Here is a 24,848-nt window from a genome sequence, read left to right as displayed (position 1 = left end):
AGAGCTGTTAGTGTAATTATGACACGATGCAAGCCTGTAGAATTGTCAAATAGCAAAATTATGCTCCCAAGTGAGAGTGTAGGGAAAAATTGCTGGTACGCACAAAACCATTTTTCTGAGTCTTCATGTGTACCACACAATTATGTATTTGGGCTGAAAATTTATGACAGCAATAAAAAATGTTTTTCAAATAAGAACATATTCTTAAGGCGGATTCATCGTTTTAGTTCAGAACTTTTCTTCCATGTGGTTATTGTTATGTTGCACTCTCTGCAAGATAGTTCAGAACTAGAACGATGAATCCGCCTTCACCGTATTCCATTGACCAGAAATTAGCAAAACTTTTAAAAACTTAACGATCTGTTGAGTTTAGATTTTGCATCATATTTTCTTAAGTTACACTTTTAGTGCACTGGTACAAATGGTTGTGCGAAGTTATGCGAAGTATGCATAATCAGACCCTTAGACATGAATTAGACAAGGATTTGAGACATGTGCCACTTAACACTTAACACTAATAAGGCCGTTATTGAAGAGGACCATCGATTTTTACCCAACACTTTGGGCCACGTTAACCGATTTCTATAATTCTTTTTTTTTTTTTTAAGGAAAGGTGGTACTTCACAGGTGGTCCCATACTAATTTGGTTTGTATGAGAATTGAAGTCGGTTTCTGTTTTTATTAAAAACTACTTGTACTAAAATAATACGAATTTCTAAAAGAATCCAGGTATGCAGTTTTATAGCCCATTAAATTTTAGTATAATAATGTGCAAATTTCAGATGTCTAAAAATTCGCGTTGAAAATTTTTTATATGGAAAAAATGCGTAGGGCAGTCAACAAAAAAATTCTCAAAAACCAACGCAATTTTTTAGAGATTTGAAATTTGCTCATTATTATATTGAAATTTAATGGGCTATGAAACTGCATACCTGAATTCTTTTTAGAAATTCGTATTAAACAGTTGGCGATTTTGCTGAAACTTTGCAGATTTTCCTTAATTTTTCTACACAGTATCATTCTTGGATTTAAATGGAGTTTGCTGAAATATAAGCCATATTTTAATAAAAAATTACCAAACTTTTAGCATCTAAAACATTGCGAATATTAACAAAGCAAGAGCCGTACGCTCAATTTTGGGAGTAACTGTATATCCACATGTATGTAAATAGTTTCATTTGTTCAATTTTGTTACATACTGTATACATATGTACACACATATTATTTAGCATTTGAGCCATTGAGTATATGTATTTTTTGTTTTATATTTAATTGATTAAGCCATTGGCATTGATTTCTTAATAAAGCAATACAATACATACCCAAGCTGAACTGGACCCATCGAGTGGCCAGTTCGCACTTCGTCGGTGATTAATGCGCGTGTCATCGACTCAGTTGTGGTATTGAGACCACCCTCCTGCTACAAATTTTAAGAAATATACAAATCGTATGCTAAGTATTCGAATGCCATTTGAGAATATACGTAGGTGTAATTGTAAGAGTGAGCAAAATAATTAAAATAATTACATTTACGTATGTATGTAGTATTTGGCCTGCACTGCCTAAGCACCATCACCATAGTTAAGTATTATTTTCCAATTGATATTAGTAGTTGAATTAGCAATAATTTTAGCAAAGGATTTAGTGTAACATTTAAAGTTAAAGACTAATGCAAATATTCTGGGAGCCTTAACCATTTGCGCGATCCAATAACCAACACTTTCAAGACTGATGTGTATATTTCGGAGATTTGATTGAATATGCGATATGTATCAAGTACATATGTACATAAATGGGAGGATGTGATTGTGACTTTATCAAATGCCAACAAATTATATGTGCATTTTTCGGTGCTATATTCTTTTCCGCTTAGGTTTCATAAATGTTTCATATATATGTTTTAATAACAAAGATTTTTAAATGCCAACACCAGTTTACGATTGCTGCAGCACGACTGACAGGACTGACACGGTATAGGTAGAGCGACCATGGAACTTTAGGAAATAGGATCAAGGATATCATCAAACGCGCGCACACACATATATTTACATTATGTATGATATGTGATTTTGTATGTATGTATGTATGTATGTGTGTATGCATTTTATGTCTAGTTGACAAAAGCTTTGGCGAAATTTCACAAGTTAAGCTGCTTATCCAACTATTTAGATTCAAAATATATTCAAATATTTTGCAGCAGTCTAAAGCGCACTTACAGAAAGTGGGACATAAATATGTACAAAAATATTATAGTACAATGTAAATGATACAACAAAATTTGACAAACAGTTAAGCAATGCACCACAAATAAGCATATATGTAGATCAAATAATAACAAAAACAAACACAAGTACTAAAGTTATCAAGGAACGAAATCATTATAAAATCAGATAGAGATTATGTATTTGGCCGTGCATTGTGCCCAAAAGTGCATTAAGATGAGTAAGTTGAAGCGAGTAATTGGCGGTTTAAAGTTCCCACTTTCGACATGAAATTAAGACCCGGTTCGTTGAGTCTTGGCACAACGATACAACTGAGTTTAGTTTTTGCAGTAAAAATCTTGTTTGAAAAGAATAACATATGTATGTAAATATTTCATCAATATCATTTCGTTGATCCGAGTTTTCTGTTGTAATATTTTTTATACAACATGAAAGCATGGTTGTTGCGGAGTTGAGATGCAACTTTTTTTTTATATTTACCCAAGTTTCAAATTTTGTCCCGGCTGACTGGCGCGCACGCCTTCTTCACCCAGCAACTGCGCCTGCTCATCCTCATTCTGGTTATCGGCCATCTGTCTCCGTCCATAACGCCAGCGTGTTTTAAAAGTAGCAGTGGAGGAGGAAGTATTGTAAGAAACTGTAGGCACCGTCTTTACAACAAACAAACGCATAATAACCGAAAAAATGGGCGCACAGATCGATGAATGGGGATAGTATTTCGTTGGGATGGTTGATTGTTGGGAATGGATTTATGTAAGTAGGTAATTATAGTATACAGGATTTGAGGTACAAAACGGGTAGCATATAACGAAGATACACAAAGTTTGATTGAGCAGTTCATGTTGTTTGTGGCCAGTTTGAAGTTGGATATTTCGTGTGGGTGTTGTTTTTATTAGATTCATTTGAGTTGGTTTGATTTGATTTGCAGATAACAAATGAACGTAACGCAGCCGTGTCAAACAAAGAAACGAAACAAAGGAAAATAAACAAACAACTTTTTTAACTCAAATTTAAACAAAAAGCTAAAAAAAAAACAAACTGAACTTATTTTGTTTTTTTTTTTGTGTGTATTTTAGTAGGAGACTACACAAAAACTGCAAGCAAACAGCGGAAGTGAAGATTGAAAGCATAAGTACTTATAGAAGTTCCCGAACAATTAATGATATAAATTAAGAATTGAAGAAATGGAGCAAATAAAACCAAAGGATGTGCAGTTAGAGTACGTACATTTTTGTATATACAGTATTGGGAGGAACAAGTTCAATAAATTGCTTATGGTACATACACACAACACATACATATCGTCACCTAAAATGCAAAAAACACGTAACAAACATCATCGTTGAAATGCAAAAAGTCATAACAAATAAAAAATTCCAAATTCACTTTTTGATTCATATGATGGATTTCATCGAATTACAACTCGCCACATCATTTTATGAAAAAAAAATCACGACTTTTTCCATTTCATTTACGGTGTTGTTACGTCTTTTTGCATTTCAGGTGACGATCTGTATGTATACATACATATGCCATTTTTGAATAAAAAATAAATAATTTACAAACAATTTTTTATCCAAGTTTATTATTTTTCTTTTTCAAATAGTAATCAATTTTGGCTGAGCGTTTTTCGCATTAGTTTTACCCAACACTGTGTATACATGAAGAAAATTTCAAATTTGTGTGTTGCCATCATCGCTTGAGATTGTTTTCCTCCGTGAACAGTTTGCACATAGCACGCGCGTCTGCGCTCTATCTTTCCCGAATATTATTTTAAAAAAATATATATATATAAACATGCAAAAAACGTTAATTGCTTTCGGTTTTTTATTGTGTTTTGGCCTAATAAATCATATTAAACAATTGTTTAATGTAAATTGTTTCCTTTCCTATTTTTATCAAATTTTTATTAATCATACAAATATGATTCCAGTAATTATGTGCATACATATCTAGTTATTGTTATCGATAGCACAAAGAGAATACAGTCCAGAATCCATACTGACAACTTGCCTCGAAATTATTTCGAATAATTGAAATTAAGTTTCTAATATATTTTTCAACAAATTTATTGTATTTCAATATTATTAATTACGAATGTCTGTCGGTCTAAAACATCCGAATTGAGAAAATAGCTATAGCGACTTTTTACTTTGTGCTCATTTAGCGCTGTAAGCAAAGGATGACGATGCCGAAAGCTCAAGCAAACTCAAACGTCAAATCATGATAAAAACATAGCAAGGTAGAACCGTTCTCTCAATTTGTCGGACATGATTATTTTTATGTTTGCCAGAATCATATAAATCATATAAAGAGCGTGTGTGAATCGGTAACAAAGTTCGCGGCGAGTAAATTTTTGACAACTACGAGGTGAATAAAATTTCAGTAGCTCATGAGGCTAGGGAAATTTTTGACAAATGCATAGAAAATTTTGACTATCGCAAAGATTAGGAGTGTTCGCTAGGCAAACAATTTGTACAAGTTGGTACGAATTGTTACCAAATCGTTGAAAGGAGAGAGCACAATTTTGACATTTCATTTGGAAGGGAAGTTGCAAATTCGTGCTGGGAAAATTTTTGCCAGTTAGAAGGTGCGTTCGTTTAACATCTTCAGTAAAAACCAACAAACTGCCAAATTCCGGCGTAATGTCATCTGTTCTCTCACAAGAGAAAAATATCCCAAATAGTACGCGAACAGAAAATTTGCTGAAACTTGCAAGTTAGACGAACAGCTGATATAATTTTTGTTTACATTCAAAAGTGTAAAATTAAAACATACGAAAAGTCATCACAAAGTGTTATACTGACACAGTTTATTGATTAAACAAATAACTACTTATTTCTTACAAGTTTAATTAGTCGCATTTTGTTGGCAAAAATTTTTCCAACAGAAACCAGCAGCTTCCCCTCAAAATGAAATGTCACTTTGCACTCTCAATTTCCCCTACTTTGCAAGTTTTTTGCGTACGCGAACGCAAAAACTTGTAAGTTTTGGTTAAACATGAACAATTAACAGCTACGCGAACACAACTAGATTTTGCAAGCAGGATTGTGGCACACGGTTGCATTTTTGTCAACATTAATTTGAATCAACGAGTTCGTTAAATTTAAAAATGAACAATCTTTTGCGATTTATTAATAAAAGAAGTATGTAAATATTCGTTTATTCAATTAATTTAATTAATTCCAAACATTTGAAAGGTACTCGGCTGAAAAAGCTGTATTCGCAATTGGAACGCACTCGACACCTCTGTCGATATAGGAAATCCGACCGTCACTTCCACAATGAAATTGAAGCGTATGTTGAAGAAAATCAGAATAAGTAGAAATATACGTATAGGTCCTGTTTTGGTTTCTACCTGAAATAATTTAAAAAATGTATTATGCCTGAAATGCAACTGTGGACGCCAGCTGGCAGTGAAGCTTGCTAATGTTTGCTAATTCCTGTTCGCGCAAAACTTAGTAAGTTTCTCTCTTTGGGAGAGTAAGGTACCTTGTTCTCCGAATTTTGTTACTGGCTAATTCTTACTGGCAGTTGCATAGCGAACACTCCTATTGTTGATGTGTGTAATTTTTCGTTAAATAAATCTTAAATTGATGCATTGCAATCAACGATGGTAGATGTTTTCTTAAAATATTAATTTCACTTCAATTTGTAATATTTTATTCCGCATAAATCTGCGGTTATCAAAAAATTACTGCTGTCAAAAAAATTTCATTTCACACAGCAGATTGGCAAAACTGTCTCACCATAGCAAAAATATTATTCAACAGCTTTCCCAATAGAACTCACACACGCCCAAAATTGAAAATAAAAAATTAGACTTATCATGAGTATCATTTTCGCCGAACCGGTTCACTTTTCACTTTCCGTTTCCATGTATTTACTATAGGCGGATGAAAAATTTTCGGGTGCATTTTTTTTTGGCGAAACTCAGGATAAGGCAGAATTTAAATTGTTCGAAATTGTTGTTTCTTGAGATAGAAAATGAAAATATCTGTGTGTGTTTGTGAGTAAATTTAAAAATTAAATTGCTTGAAAACAGCTAGAATTTTAAAAGTGAATCTCAGCGGTTCGTCCTTACTATATTTTTATCATGCGTCAAATTATATGGCTTTCTTAAAGCTCAGTTATGCCAGACTTAGGGCTGGTTTCTCCAACTCAACTTCACTTAGTTAAGTCAATTTCCTCGACCTAGTCAAGAATAAGCTGTATAAAACGTAGGCTAACTTTTGACTTAAGTCCAAAAAGTGGCTAAACTAAGTTAAATTGAGTTGGAGAAACCAGCCATTAGACTTCACTTGACTTGACTTGAAAATTGTACACCTGGCAATCGAAAAACAAACCTTCAAACAAAGACAGAAAGCAAATAAAGAAATCACAATTTGACACGTGTAAATATGTACATTTATTTTAATGGTAATTTTTTATCAATTTTGGTGTAAAAGCAAATTAAACGTTTACAATTTTACAAGTGCTGAGAATCAAAACAAAGAGAAAATGTCATAGGTGGCACCCTGAGTAATAGCGTCTAAGTTTCTAGGTAAGTCAAGTCAAGTCTAAGTATTGCATAACTGAACTTTTAATATACGTATTTTTTAAAAATAGCAACAGGAAATCAAATGTAAAGGGGTATAAACAAAAGATACAAAAAACAATTTATTGTACTTATAAACATTGCTAATACTAAGAGTGTTTACAAAAGAAAATTAGTCTAAGAAAAAATTTTTAAATATTTAGATACATATATTTGGGTTATTTACTTAAACCGAAAATGGCTGGAAAACCTCGAAAGTCTCAAAACTTCTACTCAATTGTTAAAGTTTGTATGAATTACTTTGCGGATTTCGAGATTTAAAAGAAATATGAAAGCAAAAGTACAAGGATAAGATAAGATAAAATTATTAATATACAATTTAATTGATAAGGGCCAATTTCAGATCAAGGATTGTGTGGCATATAAGATAATTATGAGTTCGTATTTAAAATCGAGGTTGAAGATTTTAAAAAGCCATCATTGGGCATTTAAATGCGGCTTGAACATTTAGGACCAATTTCAAATTTATATTTAAACGGCACTTAAGTTTAATTTTGGATTGTTATTTAAATGGCATTTGACTTTCGTTGGCTTTCAGATCCACTGTAAACAACTATAAAACAACCTATAGTTGCGTTCGCCAACTTTCCTGGGTTAAAAACTGTTAAACTGTCAAAAAGCAAAAGAAGTCAGAGAATCGAGTACGAGATCCACTATAAACAACTATAAAACAGCCTATAGTTGCGTTCGCCAACTTTCCTGGGTTAAAAACTGTTAAACTGTCAAAAAGCAAAAGAAGTCAGAGAACCGAGTACGAGAACGCTTTCTGGTAAATTCTTGCAACTTCTAGCGAGTTAGGGAACGCAACTTATCTATCAATCTTGAGTGTTTGATACAAACACAGGGTTGCATATCTCATATATAAATAGCCAATATTGACCATTTAAGTGTATATTAAGTATGTGATCTGAAAACGAATTTTTTAAGTTAATAAACAATCTCTACTGAAATGGGCCATCTGAAATTGGGCCTTAGAATGAAAATTAATTTCCAAATACACATAATCACATGCGGATATTTACTTAAATTTACTTCTGAAACTATATTAGTTACAATAACTAAATAAAATGCAATAATTATACTTTTTCTTTTCCGGTATTTTGATGAAATTATCTGTATATGTTGTAAGAAAAAATACATTACACTAATTTTACCGAATTTTTTTTAAATATTTCTATGTTCAATCCTTACAGTAGAAAAAGTCCTTTTTCTAAAAGAGTGTTTTTATGTAAAAATTTATTGCAAAGCATTGTAGATGCATTAAGGTAATTTTTTTTTTAATTATTTGCCTTGTAATAAGCAAGTGGAATTATTGCGTTTTGTTATGGAACTCCTAATTTATTACCACAAAAAAAAGCTTGCCGAACTAGTTAAAGCAGTGCAGTTATTTATATTTTTTACCTAAGCCAAGTTTCCGCTAGACATTGACATAGACAAAAATTGTGAACCTTTAAAAAAAAAACCATGTGGAAACAGTCGTAATGACTATTAAGTTGTATTAATGTAATAACAAGGGCATTATTTAATATTTAATGCCCAACTTAGTCATTGCAATTTTTGCCATTGCAATGGCCAGGAAAGCTGACATTAGAGAAAGCAAATGAAAGTTTGCTATCAAAAGAAATTAAATGAAGGCAGAACCAAAGCATAACGTAGAACTACATAGCTAAAATACAGTGAATAATTAACTCGAGGAGAAAAGATATTCAAACCGCACATAATAAAATGAAAATGCACATATTATTTGTAAAAATAAATAAATAAATTTATAGATGATGCTGTGGTAGTGTGCCTGCTGTTGGTTTTTGGTTGGGGGTAAGGGTGTGTTAAGAGAGAGGAAAGGGCTTTAACCATTTCATGTGCAACTGATAGATTGTTAAGGTATTAGGAGTCTTTATTGTAGGCATATGTATGTATGTGCAATTTCGTGTTTTATTAAAAGCTTTTTAACAGTTGTTTAAAACATATTTAATTGTGTTAAAAAATGCACGGGGGTATATATTACGGCTGGGAGTTCCATCCAAATTTTTTTTTTATATTTGGAAAATCGGGATATTCGAGTACTTGAACAATAAATCCGAATATCCGGATATACGACTAGTATATTTGTATTGATATCCAGTTATCCGGATATTCGAATCTAAAAATTTACAATAAAATAGCCCCTCGTGTATTAATGACTTGTTATATTTATTAATTTTGCAACTTTAACCCGTCCGATCAAATACTGTTAGAATATCCGGATAGCTCAATTAACAAGATGAACAAATATTAACCGGATACACGTATTATTTGTATATTTGAATATATAGATAGTCCCAGCCCTTGTTTCTATACGATTATTAGTTATAATAGCGAATAGTTTTACACACTGCAGACGTTTGTAACTTGACAAATTTCACTTTATCGAATAAATCTCAACTCCAAAAGCCCGATTTAATGATATAAGCATGTTAAGTTTTTTATTTTTAATTTTACAAACTTAAGCTACCGTGTACGACTGCAGCATGCCAAAATACACAGCATATTAAAGGCCAAGGTAACATTAAATAAAGCTCCATTCAAAATGATTTAGATTCATTGTGTTATTCGGGTCACGTATGTATGTATAACTGTGTTTAGGAAAAAATGGTTAGGTACATAATTGATTTCTGTACAGTGTATCACAATGGTAGATTAGTAAACAATTACTATTGGATTTGTCAAATATTTAATTCAAAAATTTAGACGTGTTTTATTCACTCAATCGTTTGGAAAATTCAAATAAATATTGGTGTAAAAAAGTGCTTAAGGCAACAATTCTACATATGTATTGGTTTGCACACTAAACAACAAAAAAAAAATTGTTAGCAATTAGCTTATGGTTAGCCCAATGTGTATGTATATCAATTATCCATTTAAGAAAAAAAAAACAGTAAACAAACCAACTCACCTCATCGAAGAATACTTGTGTTTTACGCAAAATATGTTTTAGTTCGGTTAATTCCAAAAAATTGCGTTTCAGTGCCTCCGCATTTTGATTTACTTCGCGCAACTCGTTTTCCAATTTTTCAAAAGTGGCCTTAAAATAAGATGTTTAATTAAGAGCAAAATATAATCAGAATTAACAAGAATCTTTTCATATATACAAATATGCATGTGTGTGTGTGTATATGTACATATGTATGTAGATTTGCAACCCGACCACTTACTTCCAAATCAATCATTTCCCTGGGTTGTGGAGCTTCAGGGCTCTCGCCCGTGTCCAACATTGGTATGCCATCCTTTTTGATTTCTTTTTCCAAATAACGTAATTTACGCTCCATTTCATCACAACGTCGAACTTCATTGACAAATTTGCGTTGAAAGACGTTCACATCGGGATTGAGCTAGAGATTAAAATACGAGTATATCACAAATAAGAGTAGCAAATTTTCCGTTCATAAAAATGTACTTACATCTCTGAATTGCACTAGACCCAACTCGCCTAATTCTGAGACGCAAGCGTAGGCAGCTTCACTCTGCAGAAAAAGTTGACACAAGGTCATTTCTTCACTGCGAAATAATGACCCCATCCTGCTATCGCTGCCGGCAACACAGCAATCAACTGTACGCTTGATTTGAAGTTTCTAACTTAGTTCGGAAATATTTTATCTGAAGCTTGAAATACTCAGCACTTTTGATGGCTTAAACGAACTATAAAATAAAAATATAAAGGCATTCGCGTAAGTCAATAGAATGCTGTAAACACTTGGATGCAATGATTCACAAAATATAACTATTGAATTGGTTGCCGTTTTCAGTCATTATACATTTCATTTCTACTATAAGTAGGTACTGTTTTCACTTAGACATATTAAAATATATCGGTAAAAAAATCATAAAGTCGCCGTCTACATATCGCACATGTTCTTCAAAAGTGACACAACTCAAAATTTGGCATTTTTAAAAGTATGCATTAAAAACATAGCACTTTTATTTACCTTCCAGCAAAAGCTGGAGCAAATTTTTGTAATAATTTGTTGAAAACCCCTAAGGTAAAGTCTTCCTTGCCCATATGATTAGCATGTGCTAAAAAATAGTTTTTCGCATTTTCGAACGTGTAATTCTGAGTTGTGTCTCTTTTGAAGACGGTGCGCGATATGTAAAAAACAAGTGTTTTTATCGTTGTCGGCGATAAGCGGCAATTCAAAAGTGTTGTTAAATACATCGTCACTACACACGAATAAAGGCGAGATAGTGTTTTGACGGCGAAAAAAGGCGCGTAAACAAATTTTGCGGGATTTGAGTTTGCCTCTGAAAAACTTCGGCGAAGTATGTTAAGAGTTTTTGACGCTAGGTTTTTTATGCGTCTTTTATCGCCATCAACTTTAGAGCTCCCGCTTTTAGTCGTGTCTAGTGACGACATATATACGTACTATTGGGGAATCCAATCCCGCAAACGCATAAATGAGGGATTATTCACACGGGTTCCGCGGGATTTGCGGTACTACAGAAAAAAATTAAAAAGACGAATGCGAGTTGTGAACGTTCTCGCCAAAATGTTCGTCGTGCATGGCCGTATTAAATATATGTACATCATTTTATAACCCAGTAGATAATTTCGGGAGTTAAAAGCTCAATTGAAGTGCTTCTTCTATCGCTACCCATAGAAGGCCTTCAAGAAGGTGAAGGACGTACTTCAGAAGGCCTTTTGGACGAGTTCATTCAAAGTTGCTTCCTTAATTTATTAAATTCATACATCTATAAAGTATTTGCTTAAGGTTTATATCAAATATGTGTTATTGCAACGTAAAATGTATATTGAAATTCATTTGTGATGCTAAATAATATATGTTAGAAAAGATACGGCAACACCCTAATGAATCGAAAGGAATTTATTGGAGACGTTTCCGTGACATTCTGCCTTTTGATCTCTTTCTTTTACACGTGTGCACACATAAATTTAAAATTTAAATCAGGATTGATCCCTTTTTGTACTAAAGTAAGTATTATATAAAATAAATGTAATTATCATTTATTGAACAAGTAAAATAAATTCACAGATATTTCAAACGACAATCAAATATAAGCGTTTTGAGAATTTGGGCGTGGGATCACTCACTGAATCCGTAACAATATAAATTTATGCATTCGCGTAAATTGTAATTGGATAAGCCCTTCTACAGAGAAGCATTTTTCAGCCCTTCATTGGTAGGCCTTTTAGAATAACTTCACTTAAGAAGGCCTACCTAAATTGTCTTCTGGGAAATCATATGTTCAAACAAAAAACGACATCACTGGCTACGACAAGGGAGCTGATTACAATAAATCTCTTTCAAACTGTAATTTAGTGTTTTGTGTCTTGGATAGTGTATAAAAAAAGACACAAATGGGGTTTATTTTAAAGCAATTTGAAAATTGGAACGAAATTTATTCAACAAAGTAAATAATGTCCCCCAATTGACTATTTGTTTTGTAAGAGTTGGAATGTGTGCTAATATTTAATTGGGTTATCAAATATATAATGAAACGCTACGTTTAGTCCAGTAGTTATATAGATACATTCATAACCCCACTTTAGGGAGGGCATGAACAGCCGTTTTCAAAAATGTAACTCCCAAATGCCTAGCCCCCTTATAGGTCCATAGGGAGCCTTTACAAAAATGGGCAACAATCACAGTTTTACTTGCGTTTTCGTTTGACTTCAGTTGATGACTTGAGCTTTTCCGTTTGCCTGAAAAGAGTGGGCACCCAAGGGTATATAACATTTATTGTGCATAAAGGCGAAGACATAAGTATGTGCATTTTCCTGATTATGTATTTCTAAGGGTACTCTTTATGAATTTGTACAACGATTTTGGGTTGCTGTGCCCAAACGCGTGAATCGAATCAAAAACCTTTTACACACACTTGTAGACAACAGTTCCTGCTTTATTACAAAAATAAAATTTACTATATCTGTGCACTAATTTATTAATGTCGGTTGGAAATATGGTATTTTTTTGCAAGTTTCCAAGCTGAGCTGTCAAAAAAAATATCAACGAAATATCTCTGCAAAAAGTGGTCAGCCCCTCATCTTTAGCAAAACAGAAAGAATTCTACTTAGTGAGGGTTATAATCCCTAAGCGCGGCCGAAAGTTTTCTGCAAAAGTTGTTCAGGCCCTTTTCTTCGGCAACACAGAAAGGAGAATTCTACTTAGTGAGGGCTATAATCTCTAAGTGCGGCCGAAGGCCGCCTACGCAGAAAGGTGCTCTCTGCAAAAGGTGTTCAGCCCCTCTTCTTGGGCAACAGAGAAAGCAGTAGTGAGGGTTATAATCGTTTTAGAAAAAAACAAATTTCCGCTGTTTTCAAACAGCTCCCAAGGGGTTTTAAGAGGGAAGGGGGTGAGGGGTGACTTTTCATAAAGCGGCGTTCATCCTCTTTCGTTTAGGGGGTTTTGGGGAGCCGCGCAATAGCTAAAGATTTCCCATTTTTAATACTACTTTGAAAGTTACACAGAAAAATTTTTCGGTTTTACGGAATCATTTCAGTTGATGTCAGCAAGAAACAGCGTTTTTGTTCTTTGAATAAGAAACAACAATAATTGCAGGTATAAAAGAAGTATTTACATAAATTTCTACTGGCACCTTTTGTGCAAGCCACAAAAATCAATAGCGCTTATTCATAACATCAAGCATCACCAAATGCAATACTGATGTAGACACATACGCCTCCCATATGGTATACACCGCTGAAAAGTGCACCAACAAAGAAAAATCGACGTGGACCTAGCGCTCCCCAACACCCCACCGGGAATCCCTCTGCTCAACAGGAACTTATCGATCTCCAGTTTTCTTAAGCACAATATTTTTAATGTTTACCGTATGAAGTTATTAAAATTGAAGAACATTGATTTATGACTGCTTTGAAAATTAATCTGTATAATTTTTCCAGGTTTAGAAAATACACGAGAAAAAAAATTTAATCACTACAAAACTTACATCTGCTGCACAAAGAAAGTAAATCACCACTGGTAGTGAAAATTTGTATCCATATGTGTGTATATTGTGAATAGTGCAAAACAGTGATGAGTTATTAGTACCAGATATAGAATTTTGGGCTAAATTAGATATAAATTATATCAGTGGCAATATTTGTGTGGGGTTTTTATATCTTGATATGAGCATTTGTAAGATAGCTTCTAAAACGCATTTTTCCGGATTTAATCATTCAAAAATTAAACAAACTATTTTACGCTCAAGTACATAATAACAAATATGTTGATCGATTTATCGGCCAACCAGTTGACCAACCTACTTAACGAAATTCCATACACACGCATCAACCAGTTGGCCGATTTCTTTTGAGTAAGAGTTTTTGAACTCTAAACAATACAACAGCACATATAAACTTTTAAGCTACGCTAGGAAAATGCTTCTAATTTTTATGTATTTGTTATTGCTACCGCCCCTGTTTACACAAATTATATGCATTTTCACTAGCGAAACCAAAGAAGGTAAATTTATAGACAGATATATATGTAGATAGATAGATTATATAGATTTACGTTCTTTGGCAAAACCAACCGAAAAACGCATGTTAACGTTAATGCGCCTTTAAAAAATGAAGTCACTATTTATGTTGCCAATTTGTCTTTACACAAAGCAACAAGTAGACCAATCAGCCTGAAAAATAAAAAAATTTTAATTTTTCTCCAACCTGACGAAAAACTTGACGAAGGTTTGCAAGCTTGCCTACACACGGTTTATTTACCACCAACTTCTAGCGGTTGGCCAACTAGTTGGCCGATAAATCGATACGTGTGTAGGGCCTTTAAAAGAAGATTTTTACGTTCTTTGGTTTTGCCAGTGTGGCACCGCTTTCCAACAATTTATTTTGATACAACACTTATTGAACATACCTATCCAATTACTCCAATTGCATTCATTTTTTTGTCAAACATTTGCAGACGCTTTTTTGCATTTTTCTGACAGACTTTTTTCAAGAAATAAACATATTTCAGCAGCAAAATGGACGAATTGCAAATGGATACAAATTCCCTATCCGAGTCTGCGTCTGAATATGCCACTAGTGAACGCGCACAGGAAACCCCGCGAGAGGAGAAACTTGCAACAGGCGCCAATACCGGCACCGGCATTTGCTATTGGTAAATTTTATTTCTTTTATTTGGCATGCATGTACTTGGCATTTAATATAAAAATTTTTTAGTGGGAAGGAACGAAATCTCAATATTGTGGAGCTCCTGTGTGCCAATTGCAGTCGTTGGTTTCACGAATCTTGTATTGGCTATCAGCTGGGCAAGTTGGTACCGTTCATCACCAATTATGTGTTCGTCTGCAAGAATTGCTCGCAAAGTGGGCTTGAGGTCTTTCGAAAAAGTCAAGCGAGTAAGAATTGTATATAAATATTTAGTTTAAGTGAGCTGCTATATGATTTTCCGATTTCCATACAGCTATACCACAAATGTGCATCACTGCCATAGCCAATATGCAGCAAAATGCGCTGAAGGAAGGGAAGACTAAATTCCTATTTAGCAAAGACAAAGAAATCATCCCATACATCGAACAGTACTGGGAGGCAATGACGACAATGCCTCGACGTGTCACACAATCTTGGTTGGTATATTGAAATAGAAAAATCCTCAAAAAAAAAATATATTTAACTGAAATTTTTCGGTCTTAGGTATTCTACGGTGCAGAGGTCACTTGTCAAAGAGGTCAGCACTTTGTTTNGTGGAGCTCCTGTGTGCCAATTGCAGTCGTTGGTTTCACGAATCTTGTATTGGCTATCAGCTGGGCAAGTTGGTACCGTTCATCACCAATTATGTGTTCGTCTGCAAGAATTGCTCGCAAAGTGGGCTTGAGGTCTTTCGAAAAAGTCAAGCGAGTAAGAATTGTATATAAATATTTAGTTTAAGTGAGCTGCTATATGATTTTCCGATTTCCATACAGCTATACCACAAATGTGCATCACTGCCATAGCCAATATGCAGCAAAATGCGCTGAAGGAAGGGAAGACTAAATTCCTATTTAGCAAAGACAAAGAAATCATCCCATACATCGAACAGTACTGGGAGGCAATGACGACAATGCCTCGACGTGTCACACAATCTTGGTTGGTATATTGAAATAGAAAAATCCTCAAAAAAAAAAACAATATTTAACTGAAATTTTTCGGTCTTAGGTATTCTACGGTGCAGAGGTCACTTGTCAAAGATGTCAGCACTTTGTTCACGTACGAGGAAAACTCTGAATTCGGCACCATGTTTGGTTTAGTAACGCAGGATCTCGCACAGATTAAACCGAACTACGATTCCATGGGTAAGGGCGGATTACTGCGAACATCCGAAGATGGTCACGGAGCAGGTAAGTAGAAGTGCGTGAAGGGATTGGAGCAGTGCTAGGAATTCATAAGAACAATAACATACTGGACAACACAATCAAAATATCTGCATTTACAATGTTTACTTGTTACTCGCTTTGTGCCATTATTCGCATGTTTTACGTTCAATTTATTCTTCTCTTTGGCTTTTTGTGCTCAGATTGTGAACTAAACACTGCAGGCCGTCACTGTTTGAAGGTGGTGTATTGTTTTTGCTACTATTATACAAATTTTATTTGGGTCGGGTACCGTGTTATTTATCATTGAAGGTTTATAACCCAATAGATATGTACATATATACATGCACCTATGTATATGTATGTATATGCAATAACTTTTGTGTTTGTTCTATCACGTGTGTATGTTCATATGTGCATACATGCTTATGTACGTATGTAGTTTGTTATCGTTGCCCGTTCCCATTCATTCATTCGCATTCATCTAATTAGCCCATACTTTCCGTATAAACCGCGTAACGTTTTAAATTGTATTTTTTATTAAACTTCGTCGCGACTGTGATTGATCACTGCAATGGCACTTTGTATCTGATTGCATTTTATCATTTTCGGGCGAGGTCACCACCGGCTTTTCACTAAAATATGGGTGGGTGGGGTCGAGGTAAGCGAAACGTTTGTATCATGATAGAAAGCAGCTGCATTGTTCGAAATACTGCTATGGGGGGATCCACTATTGTTTTGTTTTGATATATTACTCGACTGTGTGTGTAAATTCACATGCATATGTACATAAAAGCTTTTGCAGTAGTTAGTGTTTTTGTGAGATATATCGATTCGGTTGGACGACTCGTCGTCTTCGTCGTCGCCGCAACTGTACGCTGTCACAGTTGCTGCGCACGTAGTTTCAACTTTCCGAGAATATGGACAACACAGTGCCGCATCGCGAAGAAGAAAGTACGTAAAATAATTGATTGATAAAACGACAAACCAATCATGAATTTGGACGACTCCTGTGCGTTAAAATGAAAATTTTTTGCAAGGACCCGTGGATTTACATTAAATTTGATTTGTTTGACTGACCCGTGGGACTGTGAGTCATATTTTTCGGAGTGTCGTTTTCACTACGAGGCTCTGTAGTCATGTTCAAGTTTATTTTACCATCTGCACACATTCCATTGCCGCTATTGCGCTTCTACATGACCCTATTCCATTGGCATTTAGCAAACTCGCGAAGTATTTTGCCTGTAGAATATATATTTAATCTTTAACCTCTATTTACACATTAACTCTGCTCTCAGCTTCATCACTGACAAAGAATAATCGTCAATACAAACGAAAACCGCCCGGTAATGATTCTGGACCTACTGGTAAAAAGGGCCGACCTAGTTCAGATATTACCGCAAATGTGAAACTACCAGCTCATGGGTATCCGTTGGAGCATCCTTTTAATAAGGATGGCTATCGTTATATTCTAGCTGAACCTGATCCTCATGCACCCTTCCGGCAAGAGTTCGACGAAAGCTCTGATTGGGCTGGCAAACCAATACCTGGTTGGCTGTATAGAACACTGGTTCCCAATTGCGTTTTATTGGCCTTGCATGATCGTGCACCACAACTAAAAATTTCAGAAGATCGTCTGTCTGTCACTGGTGATAAGGGATACTGTATGGTGCGCGCTACTCATTGTAAGTAAATATTGGTTTTTTGTTTATTTTGGTTAATTTCCTGGTTAAATATATACAGTGGCGCTCAACTGAATAGCACACTTTTATTTTTAACCGACTTCAAAAATGGAGGAGGTTTTTAATTCGTCGAAATTTTTTATGTATGTTTTATGTACCGCATAACTTTGGACCACGTTAACCGATTTCTATAATTCTTTTTTTGTTTTAAGGAAAGGTGGTTCCTACCTCAGGGTTCGTCCTATACTAATTTGGTTTAGATCCGATCATTGGACCATGAAAAAAATTACCGGTCGGTTTTCTTTTTGCTTAAAAATTACTTGTCACGTGATACATTTTTTCCGTAAAGTTTTTATAAAAATATAGTAGATTCTGTAACATAAACCATATAAGTGAAAGTTTATAACTCTGTGTACAGTTCAGAAAAAAATTTTAGAGACATTTTGGGTAAGCAGTTTTGTAGCCCATTCAATTTTAGTAAATTCTAAAAAATCTCGTTAATTTTTGGGATTTTTTTTTTGTAGAGGGTGTGGCACATTTTCTCCCATATAAGGCATGAACAAAATCTATTTTTATATAGAAGAAAATGCGCAACACCCTCGAAAAAAAAATCTCAAAAATCGACCGGATTTTTCCAAAAGTTTCTAAAAATTCTGAAAAAAGTTGAAAATTTTGATATCTTTTTTTCTAAATTGTTAAACTTTCCTGAACTGTGTACAAAGTTTTAAAGTTTGACTATATGGTTCATGTTATAGAATCTACTATATTTTTATAAAAAAATTAACGAAAAAAAATATCACGTAAAAAATTGCGAATATTGTAAACAACAAAAGGGTGCTATTTAGGTGAGCGCCAGTGTATGTTTAAGTGTATTTCACGTCCACATTTATTTAGTATTTTAGATATTCGCTTTTTATCATTCGGGATATCATTCCAGCTGTAAATCGTGGGCGCTGGTATTTTGAAGCCATTGTTGATGATATGCCCGAAGGCTCTGCAACAAGATTGGGCTGGGGTCAGGAGTACGGCAACCTGCAAGCACCCCTCGGCTATGACAAATTTGGCTACTCATGGCGGTCACGCAAGGGAACTAGATTCCATGAGAGTCATGGCAAACACTATAGCGATGCTTATGCGGAAGGCGAAGTGCTGGGTTTTTTAATAGATTTACCTGATGAAGTTGACAGCAATTACTTACCTAACACGTTTAAGGACAGAGTAAGTTGTTATGTCATAATAAAAATAATTCATAATAATGATTATATGTAATAATTCGGCAATACAATATAACACCTACATATCGTTCTTTAACCTGGAAAGGCACTTACACTTTCTTTCTGCTGCGTAATTAAATTTTATACAAATAAAAGTATTGTACACTATTTGATTGATTAATAAGTGGATTCTGCAGTAATTTTCTTTAATTTTCAGCACCTTTTGTGCAAAGGTTGATTTCGGAAGCAAATTAGTTGGGGGGCCTTTCTATATTAAGGCAACGATGTATGTAAAACATAACTACACATCGATGGCCTTCTGGAATAACGACATAATTTAAAATTCAAAAAATAAAAACTCTTACTACTGTTAAGTGGCTCTTGTCTCTTACCCATGTCTAATCCATACTAAAGTAGTAAGGATTAGACATGATTTGATACAAGGGTTGATACATGAGTAGATGATATTTTACCAATTTTTCACTTTGTATTTTTATTATATTCTGCTTTTGCAGCCGTTAGTAAAGTTCAAGTCACATTTGTATTATGAGGATAAGGACAAAGTGCAGGAAACACTTAAAGGCCTTCAAGTGCAGCCTGGCAGCAAAATAGAATTTTTTAAGAATGGAAAATCCCAATCTGTAGCTTTTTCAGATATATATGGTGGTTTATATTATCCTACCATATCAATACATAAGAATGCCACCGTAAGTGTAAATTTCGGACCGAATTTCAAGCACCCCGAAATATTAAAGGACTACAAAGCGAAGGGAGTGAGTGGGATAAGATAAATATTTTTCAAGATCTTTTTTGATAAATTTTCACTTTCGTATAGATGTGTGAACGTGTTGAGGAATTAATAAGCGAACAGTGCCTCTCAGATTTATTATATTTGACCGAGAATGATGGAAGATTGCGTTTGGATAACTTTAACTTGTAAGAATTACTATACCGAATTTTATTTAAATTTTTTTAATGCAGTTGTAACTAATCTAAAAATAGCAGTAAATTAAAATAATACTACAATGGTGAGTGCGGCAGTGACGATATTTGAATGAACGCGATTCGAAGGATTCGAGCTTGAGTGAGATGAGGGTTTACATTAAATTTGCACGCTCCTAGAATATTGCAATATTTGGATGAAACACAACCGTTTTAAAAATAAAACCTGTTCAGAAAATTGTTTTTGACTATGTTGTAAAGTTATTTCNGATGAAACACAACCGTTTTAAAAATAAAACCTGTTCAGAAAATTGTTTTTGACTATATTGTAAAGTTATTTAAAAATATTCCTTGTCGAAATATTAAGCTAAATAAAACATATTTTTTTTTATAATTTTACCAACAGAATATCTGTACCTACTGTTGTCAAAATTTATTTGACCACAATTTTATTTTCAATATTTGCAGAGCTTTAAAGCACATATTTCATTTGGAGTGTTAAAAAATATCGTCGCTTGCTCCACTGCCACTACGACGATTTTTGCCGATACAAATAAGTATGTAACTAGAACCATNAGTGTTAAAAAATATCGTCGCTTGCTCCACTGCCACTACGACGATTTTTGGCGTTACAAATAAGTATGTAACTAGAACCATAGGTATATAGGTACATATATGGATGTATCCGTAACATTTGTTCAACATTAAAAGTATTGGCAGTTACTAAACACTGACGAGTGTTTTCTATAACTTTTCATGAATGTACATACGTATATTAAATAATACGCGTAAATTTTGGTTTTATACAAATTTTAAACTTAAATTTTCGATATCAGGTTAGTTTAAAATCATCGTCCATACTTTTTTTAGCGCATAAACCCTCGTGACGCATCATACAAAACGCCACGCTTGTGATTGCTATTTAAAAACATTATGTTTGTAAGCATTGTATGGCACATACAACTCTCTCATTCCTACATCTGCTCGCGGATGATGAACGGCTGCCGAGATAGAGCGCCCTGTTGAAATTGTCCCTGTCGACGTGGACGTATGATTCGCGTTTATTTGTTGCCATCGGGATGCAAAGCGATCAGCGCCATAATGAGGACGCAACACAATGTTGGCACTGCTGTTTGGTGAAGAGTCGAAATTGGAATTAGACAAAGTGTGCGTTCTTATACCAACTCCTGTACTGGATGTGGTGCTATTGCGTCTTTGCTCAGCGTTCATGCGTTGTGTATTCAGCGAGGGCAAGATTATGGCATTACGATTATTAAAAAAATTACTACTTACGCGCGAAGCAACCAACGGCTTTTGCCAAACCGATTGATGATGGCGCGGAAAATTAGTGGTGGTTCGCGTTTGCATTCCGAGCTGCAAACTATTCTCTGGTTGTCGTATTACAGCGGCTGATTTTGCGTGTGGAGTCTTCACGTGTGTCAATTGAACAAAACTTTTGTTCGGCGCTAAGTCTCGAAAACGTCGCTTGCTCTCTAGTACATTTAGAATTGGTGGCATTCGGAAGAGTTGTTGAGGCTCGAACGCTTTATCTTTGTAATGTGTATGTCTAGGTGAAAGCTTTGGTGGTTGAGGTCTACTTGACGATACTTCATGTAGACGTAAGGAATTAGAGGTACCGCTGTGCTCTGGTTCTTTTGAGGTTTGTTGTGGTATTGCTTTCACAGTATCACTACGCTGAAAGGGACGTATAGGCAATGCTGCTATCCGTAGTAAGGACATTTTGGCTGAAAGTCTGTCTATGTAGGATTTTTTACTAGGACTTGTTCGGCCTTGTTGATCTAAAATATTATCAAATCTTTGGGGAGCCGCAGTGGGCGTTGCCAGTTCGTCATATCTGTCATCGTCTTCAGAGCTGTTTAAGCTCAAATGAGAAATTAAATCATCCACCAATGTGTGTGCCGAAGTCTCACTAATTTTGGAAATACCAAATTTTCTTTCTGGCAAGCATTTTGGTGGCAAGTCCGTAATGTTCTTTTCATTCACCAACTCTGGGAATTTTTGTTGCCATTCTAAAATCTCATTACGCAAATCTGGTTCCGTTGGCAGGGCTTCTTCACCAATTAGCATACGCTCCACTCTCTCCCAATCCAATTGGTTTTGCTTTATGGCATCATCAGCCCATGGAATTGAGCCTATGGAACTTCTGTCTATGCTACTAGAAGAATAAGGAACATCCTGTAGGAACTCAGAGTCATCATCGTTGCTCTCATCATTATCACCGTTGTTGTTGCTGGACATGGATACTCTTCCATTTGGCTCTTCAATGTCGTTAGATGTATTTGCGGCAAAATTAAAGAAACGAGTTTTTGACATACTTCCTCGAAAATCTCCTGAAAATTTTTTAAGAAAACTAAACGCAGGAGAAGGATGTAGATGTAAGCTTTTAAAAATCGATGTGACAAACAAATCACAAATAAATGACCAGCGGAAGTAAAAGCAAAGGACGGCGACACAAATGTAAACAAAACTGCAAGAAGAACAAGCATCCACGATGTACCGAGCCAGGGTAGCCAACTCATTTTTTAGAAAGCACCGATTTCAACATTCAAATTCCCTGAGTTTGCCTGAAATTTCGTCAAGTTCCCCACCCATAGATATCTCCTTATTTACAAAAAAATTACGAATTTTGATATATTGCTGGTCTTTCTGTTTATTATTTTTCTAAATGTAATTCATCTATGCATTCATAAACCAAACTATTATAAAGTTAGTCAACAAATTATATTCAACAATTTTATAATGAGCTCGAGGCCATTTTTTAAATGAAAATATATTGTGTGTTAGTCAACAAAAATAATAAAAATGTACATATAATGTTTACATACATACATACATACAAATTTTTTATTTAACTTATTTTTTGATTAAAATATAGTTAATTCTTTAACAAAAGCCGTTTCCAAGTTTTAAACTTTGTGCAATATTTGAAAAAACCTAAAACAAACTTTTGTAAAAATCTTAAGCATTTTAATTAAATTTTCTATAAAGATTTTGGGTATGCAGTTTTGTAGCCCACACATTTCAAGTGAAAGTTTCAAGTGGCTAAACGTTTTCGTTTTAGATTTTTTTTGGCGAAAGTGTTGCGGTTTTCTTCCATATAAAACTAAAATGTGTTAGTTTTGGGCATTTGGACGGCTTAAATAAGTTAAGTTTGTGTGTACATACAAATGTATGAACTCATTTATTTCAAGTGATTTTGATATTTGTAGCGTGGTTTAAGGCAAAAACCGTGTAAAACCCTATAAGCAAAGAACGTAAATAACAAGAAGGGACAACTCGTTATCTACGTTCCTCTAACGTTCTACAAATTTTGACAGTTCTTTTAGGAGGCTCGTAAATTTACGAGCTTTACGATGTTTACGAGGCTTTTATGCAGGGTTCAGAAAAATTCGTTTTCAAATGATTAAAATTAATTCATTTTATTTGTATTTGCGATCTGTGAACGAATTTTATAACAACCATTTGTTTTCGTTGCCTGGCGACGATTGTTTTTTTTTTTTGTTTACATTTGGAAGAATGTATTTTTTAATTTTGTTTGCGTTCTCATTAACTTCAAAGGTAATTATATTGTTTTCATTCGTTATATACGAATGAATATGAACTGACTCATTCGCTCTCTGCCGCAAACATTTGCTCAAATTTATCACTATTTAGCGATGTATGTATGTAAATATATGAGTAGTCCACGTGCAAATTGCGCTATANGTTTCGTAGAGACAGGTGGGTCAGAAGTTAGAAGGGCGAAATTCGAGGATGTGGTCGTGTATATCTTAGTCCTTGACAAAATTTGTTCAATAATATTTATTCGAAATTTTCAGGGATATCCAAGGGTACTATTTTAAAAGCACATTTTCAATGCCTATTAGTACTTTAGGGCTAAAAAATTTAATTCTTCACAATTATGCAGAATTTTTTTCTGTTATTTGATACTTATACTGTTTCTCAACATTACGCTACATTTTTTTAATAATTTTTTGAATAAATGAGTAGTCCACTTGCAAAGTGCGCTATATAAAATTTTTTCGATTTTTAGTTTTTGGTGGATTACGTACCAGTATTTAAATTAGTTTCATGTCCACTAACAACACAGTGCAAAATCATTTTATATTCTGAAAAAATAGCATAAAATGTTAATTCTTCTTCCAAAAGTCGCTATCATACTTATTTATAAACTTTTAAAAGTATCCATCTTCTGATGAACCTAGAAAACTGCTTTAGGTCTGTACACTGTTAATGTTATCTTATGTCATGGTATGTTATGTTATAGTTTTATAAGGCTCTTATTTATCCAAATTTTCAGGTAATAATAAAAAAGATTCAATTTAAATGTTACTTGTCGTAGTTGTTTTTTTTTTAAATTTATGGCTTTCTATTATAAAATCACATACCGCTGTTTGCAAGTGGACTACTCATATGTTGAAGAAAATTTATTTATTTTAATTCCCTTGTTTTCAAAGCACAGTATTATAAATTAAAATTATTTCACACATCTACATATTTACATATGTATAGGACGAGTTCCAAGTTGCATGCTGCTTTGTATTGTATAATATTGTGTGTACATTTCGCAGCAATACAAAACAACATGCAATTAGAACTCACCCATTATTATGTACACTAGATAACAAATTTTCAAAAAAGTTCTGAGCTCAGGCATTTGACCATCATTTCATATTTAGAAATTTCCGCTGAGCCCAAGTATGAAGTCAGATATTAAGATAATAGAACAGTTTTCGAGATATAGCCAAATTTCGGTAATTTTACATTATATACATCTTTCAAAATAACGTCTACGAAAAAACACTTCTCCGTATGAAAGCAAAATACTATTTTGAAAATAGCTGAGCATAGATCAACAGATCGACAGACG

The 24,848-nt window shown here is 34.2% G+C and overlaps 3 protein-coding genes across 13 annotated transcripts; 1 reads left to right on the top strand and 2 right to left on the bottom strand.

The window, feature by feature from the left end:
- Window positions 1-1,261: 1,261 nt before the first annotated feature.
- Window positions 1,262-13,869, bottom strand: LOC108374921 (V-type proton ATPase 116 kDa subunit a-like). Of its 4 annotated transcripts, none has more exons than XM_017630981.1 (5): window positions 13,762-13,869; window positions 10,257-10,494; window positions 10,011-10,187; window positions 9,752-9,880; window positions 1,262-1,420 (listed from the first exon to the last, which is right to left on the bottom strand). In XM_017630981.1, exons 2-5 carry the CDS (start codon window positions 10,371-10,373, stop codon window positions 1,277-1,279), a joined length of 567 nt encoding a protein of 188 aa, XP_017486470.1. In that variant the 5' UTR covers window positions 10,374-10,494; window positions 13,762-13,869; the 3' UTR covers window positions 1,262-1,276. The 4 variants fall into 4 exon arrangements, with proteins under 4 accessions (XP_017486470.1, XP_017486468.1, XP_017486471.1 ...); XM_017630979.1 differs by lacking the exon at window positions 1,262-1,420 and adding an exon at window positions 2,684-2,872; XM_017630982.1 differs by lacking the exon at window positions 1,262-1,420 and adding an exon at window positions 2,684-2,794.
- An 804-nt stretch (window positions 13,870-14,673) lies between these two features.
- On the top strand, window positions 14,674-20,495 carry ash2 (Set1/Ash2 histone methyltransferase complex subunit ash2). Of its 8 annotated transcripts, none has more exons than XR_001849094.1 (10): window positions 14,674-14,927; window positions 14,990-15,046; window positions 15,546-15,667; window positions 15,733-15,895; window positions 15,965-16,146; window positions 17,418-17,804; window positions 18,739-19,019; window positions 19,531-19,788; window positions 19,851-20,225; window positions 20,299-20,495. XR_001849094.1 is itself a non-coding variant. In XM_017630972.1 (10 exons), the coding sequence occupies exons 1-10, from the start codon at window positions 14,791-14,793 to the stop codon at window positions 20,031-20,033; spliced, it is 1,659 nt and encodes a 552-aa protein (XP_017486461.1). In that variant the 5' UTR covers window positions 14,674-14,790; the 3' UTR covers window positions 20,034-20,225. The 8 variants fall into 8 exon arrangements, 7 of the variants coding, with proteins under 7 accessions (XP_017486461.1, XP_017486459.1, XP_017486460.1 ...); XM_017630972.1 differs by lacking the exon at window positions 20,299-20,495 and having other exon boundaries at window positions 15,965-16,101; window positions 19,851-19,951; window positions 20,018-20,225; XM_017630970.1 differs by lacking the exon at window positions 20,299-20,495 and having other exon boundaries at window positions 19,851-19,951; window positions 20,018-20,225.
- A 49-nt stretch (window positions 20,496-20,544) lies between these two features.
- On the bottom strand, window positions 20,545-22,461 carry LOC108374920 (uncharacterized). The gene has a single exon (XM_017630978.1). It carries the CDS (start codon window positions 22,289-22,291, stop codon window positions 20,876-20,878), a length of 1,416 nt encoding a protein of 471 aa, XP_017486467.1. The 5' UTR covers window positions 22,292-22,461; the 3' UTR covers window positions 20,545-20,875.
- Between the last annotated feature and the right edge of the window lie 2,387 nt (window positions 22,462-24,848).

This window comes from Rhagoletis zephyria, unplaced genomic scaffold (assembly GCF_001687245.7).
Source record: "Rhagoletis zephyria isolate East Lansing unplaced genomic scaffold, Rhagoletis_zephyria_1.1 Rzeph_scaffold_08272, whole genome shotgun sequence".
Taxonomy (NCBI): domain Eukaryota; kingdom Metazoa; phylum Arthropoda; class Insecta; order Diptera; family Tephritidae; genus Rhagoletis; species Rhagoletis zephyria.
Note: the sequence above shows the minus strand (reverse complement) of the source record. Positions and strands in the feature narration are given on the sequence as shown.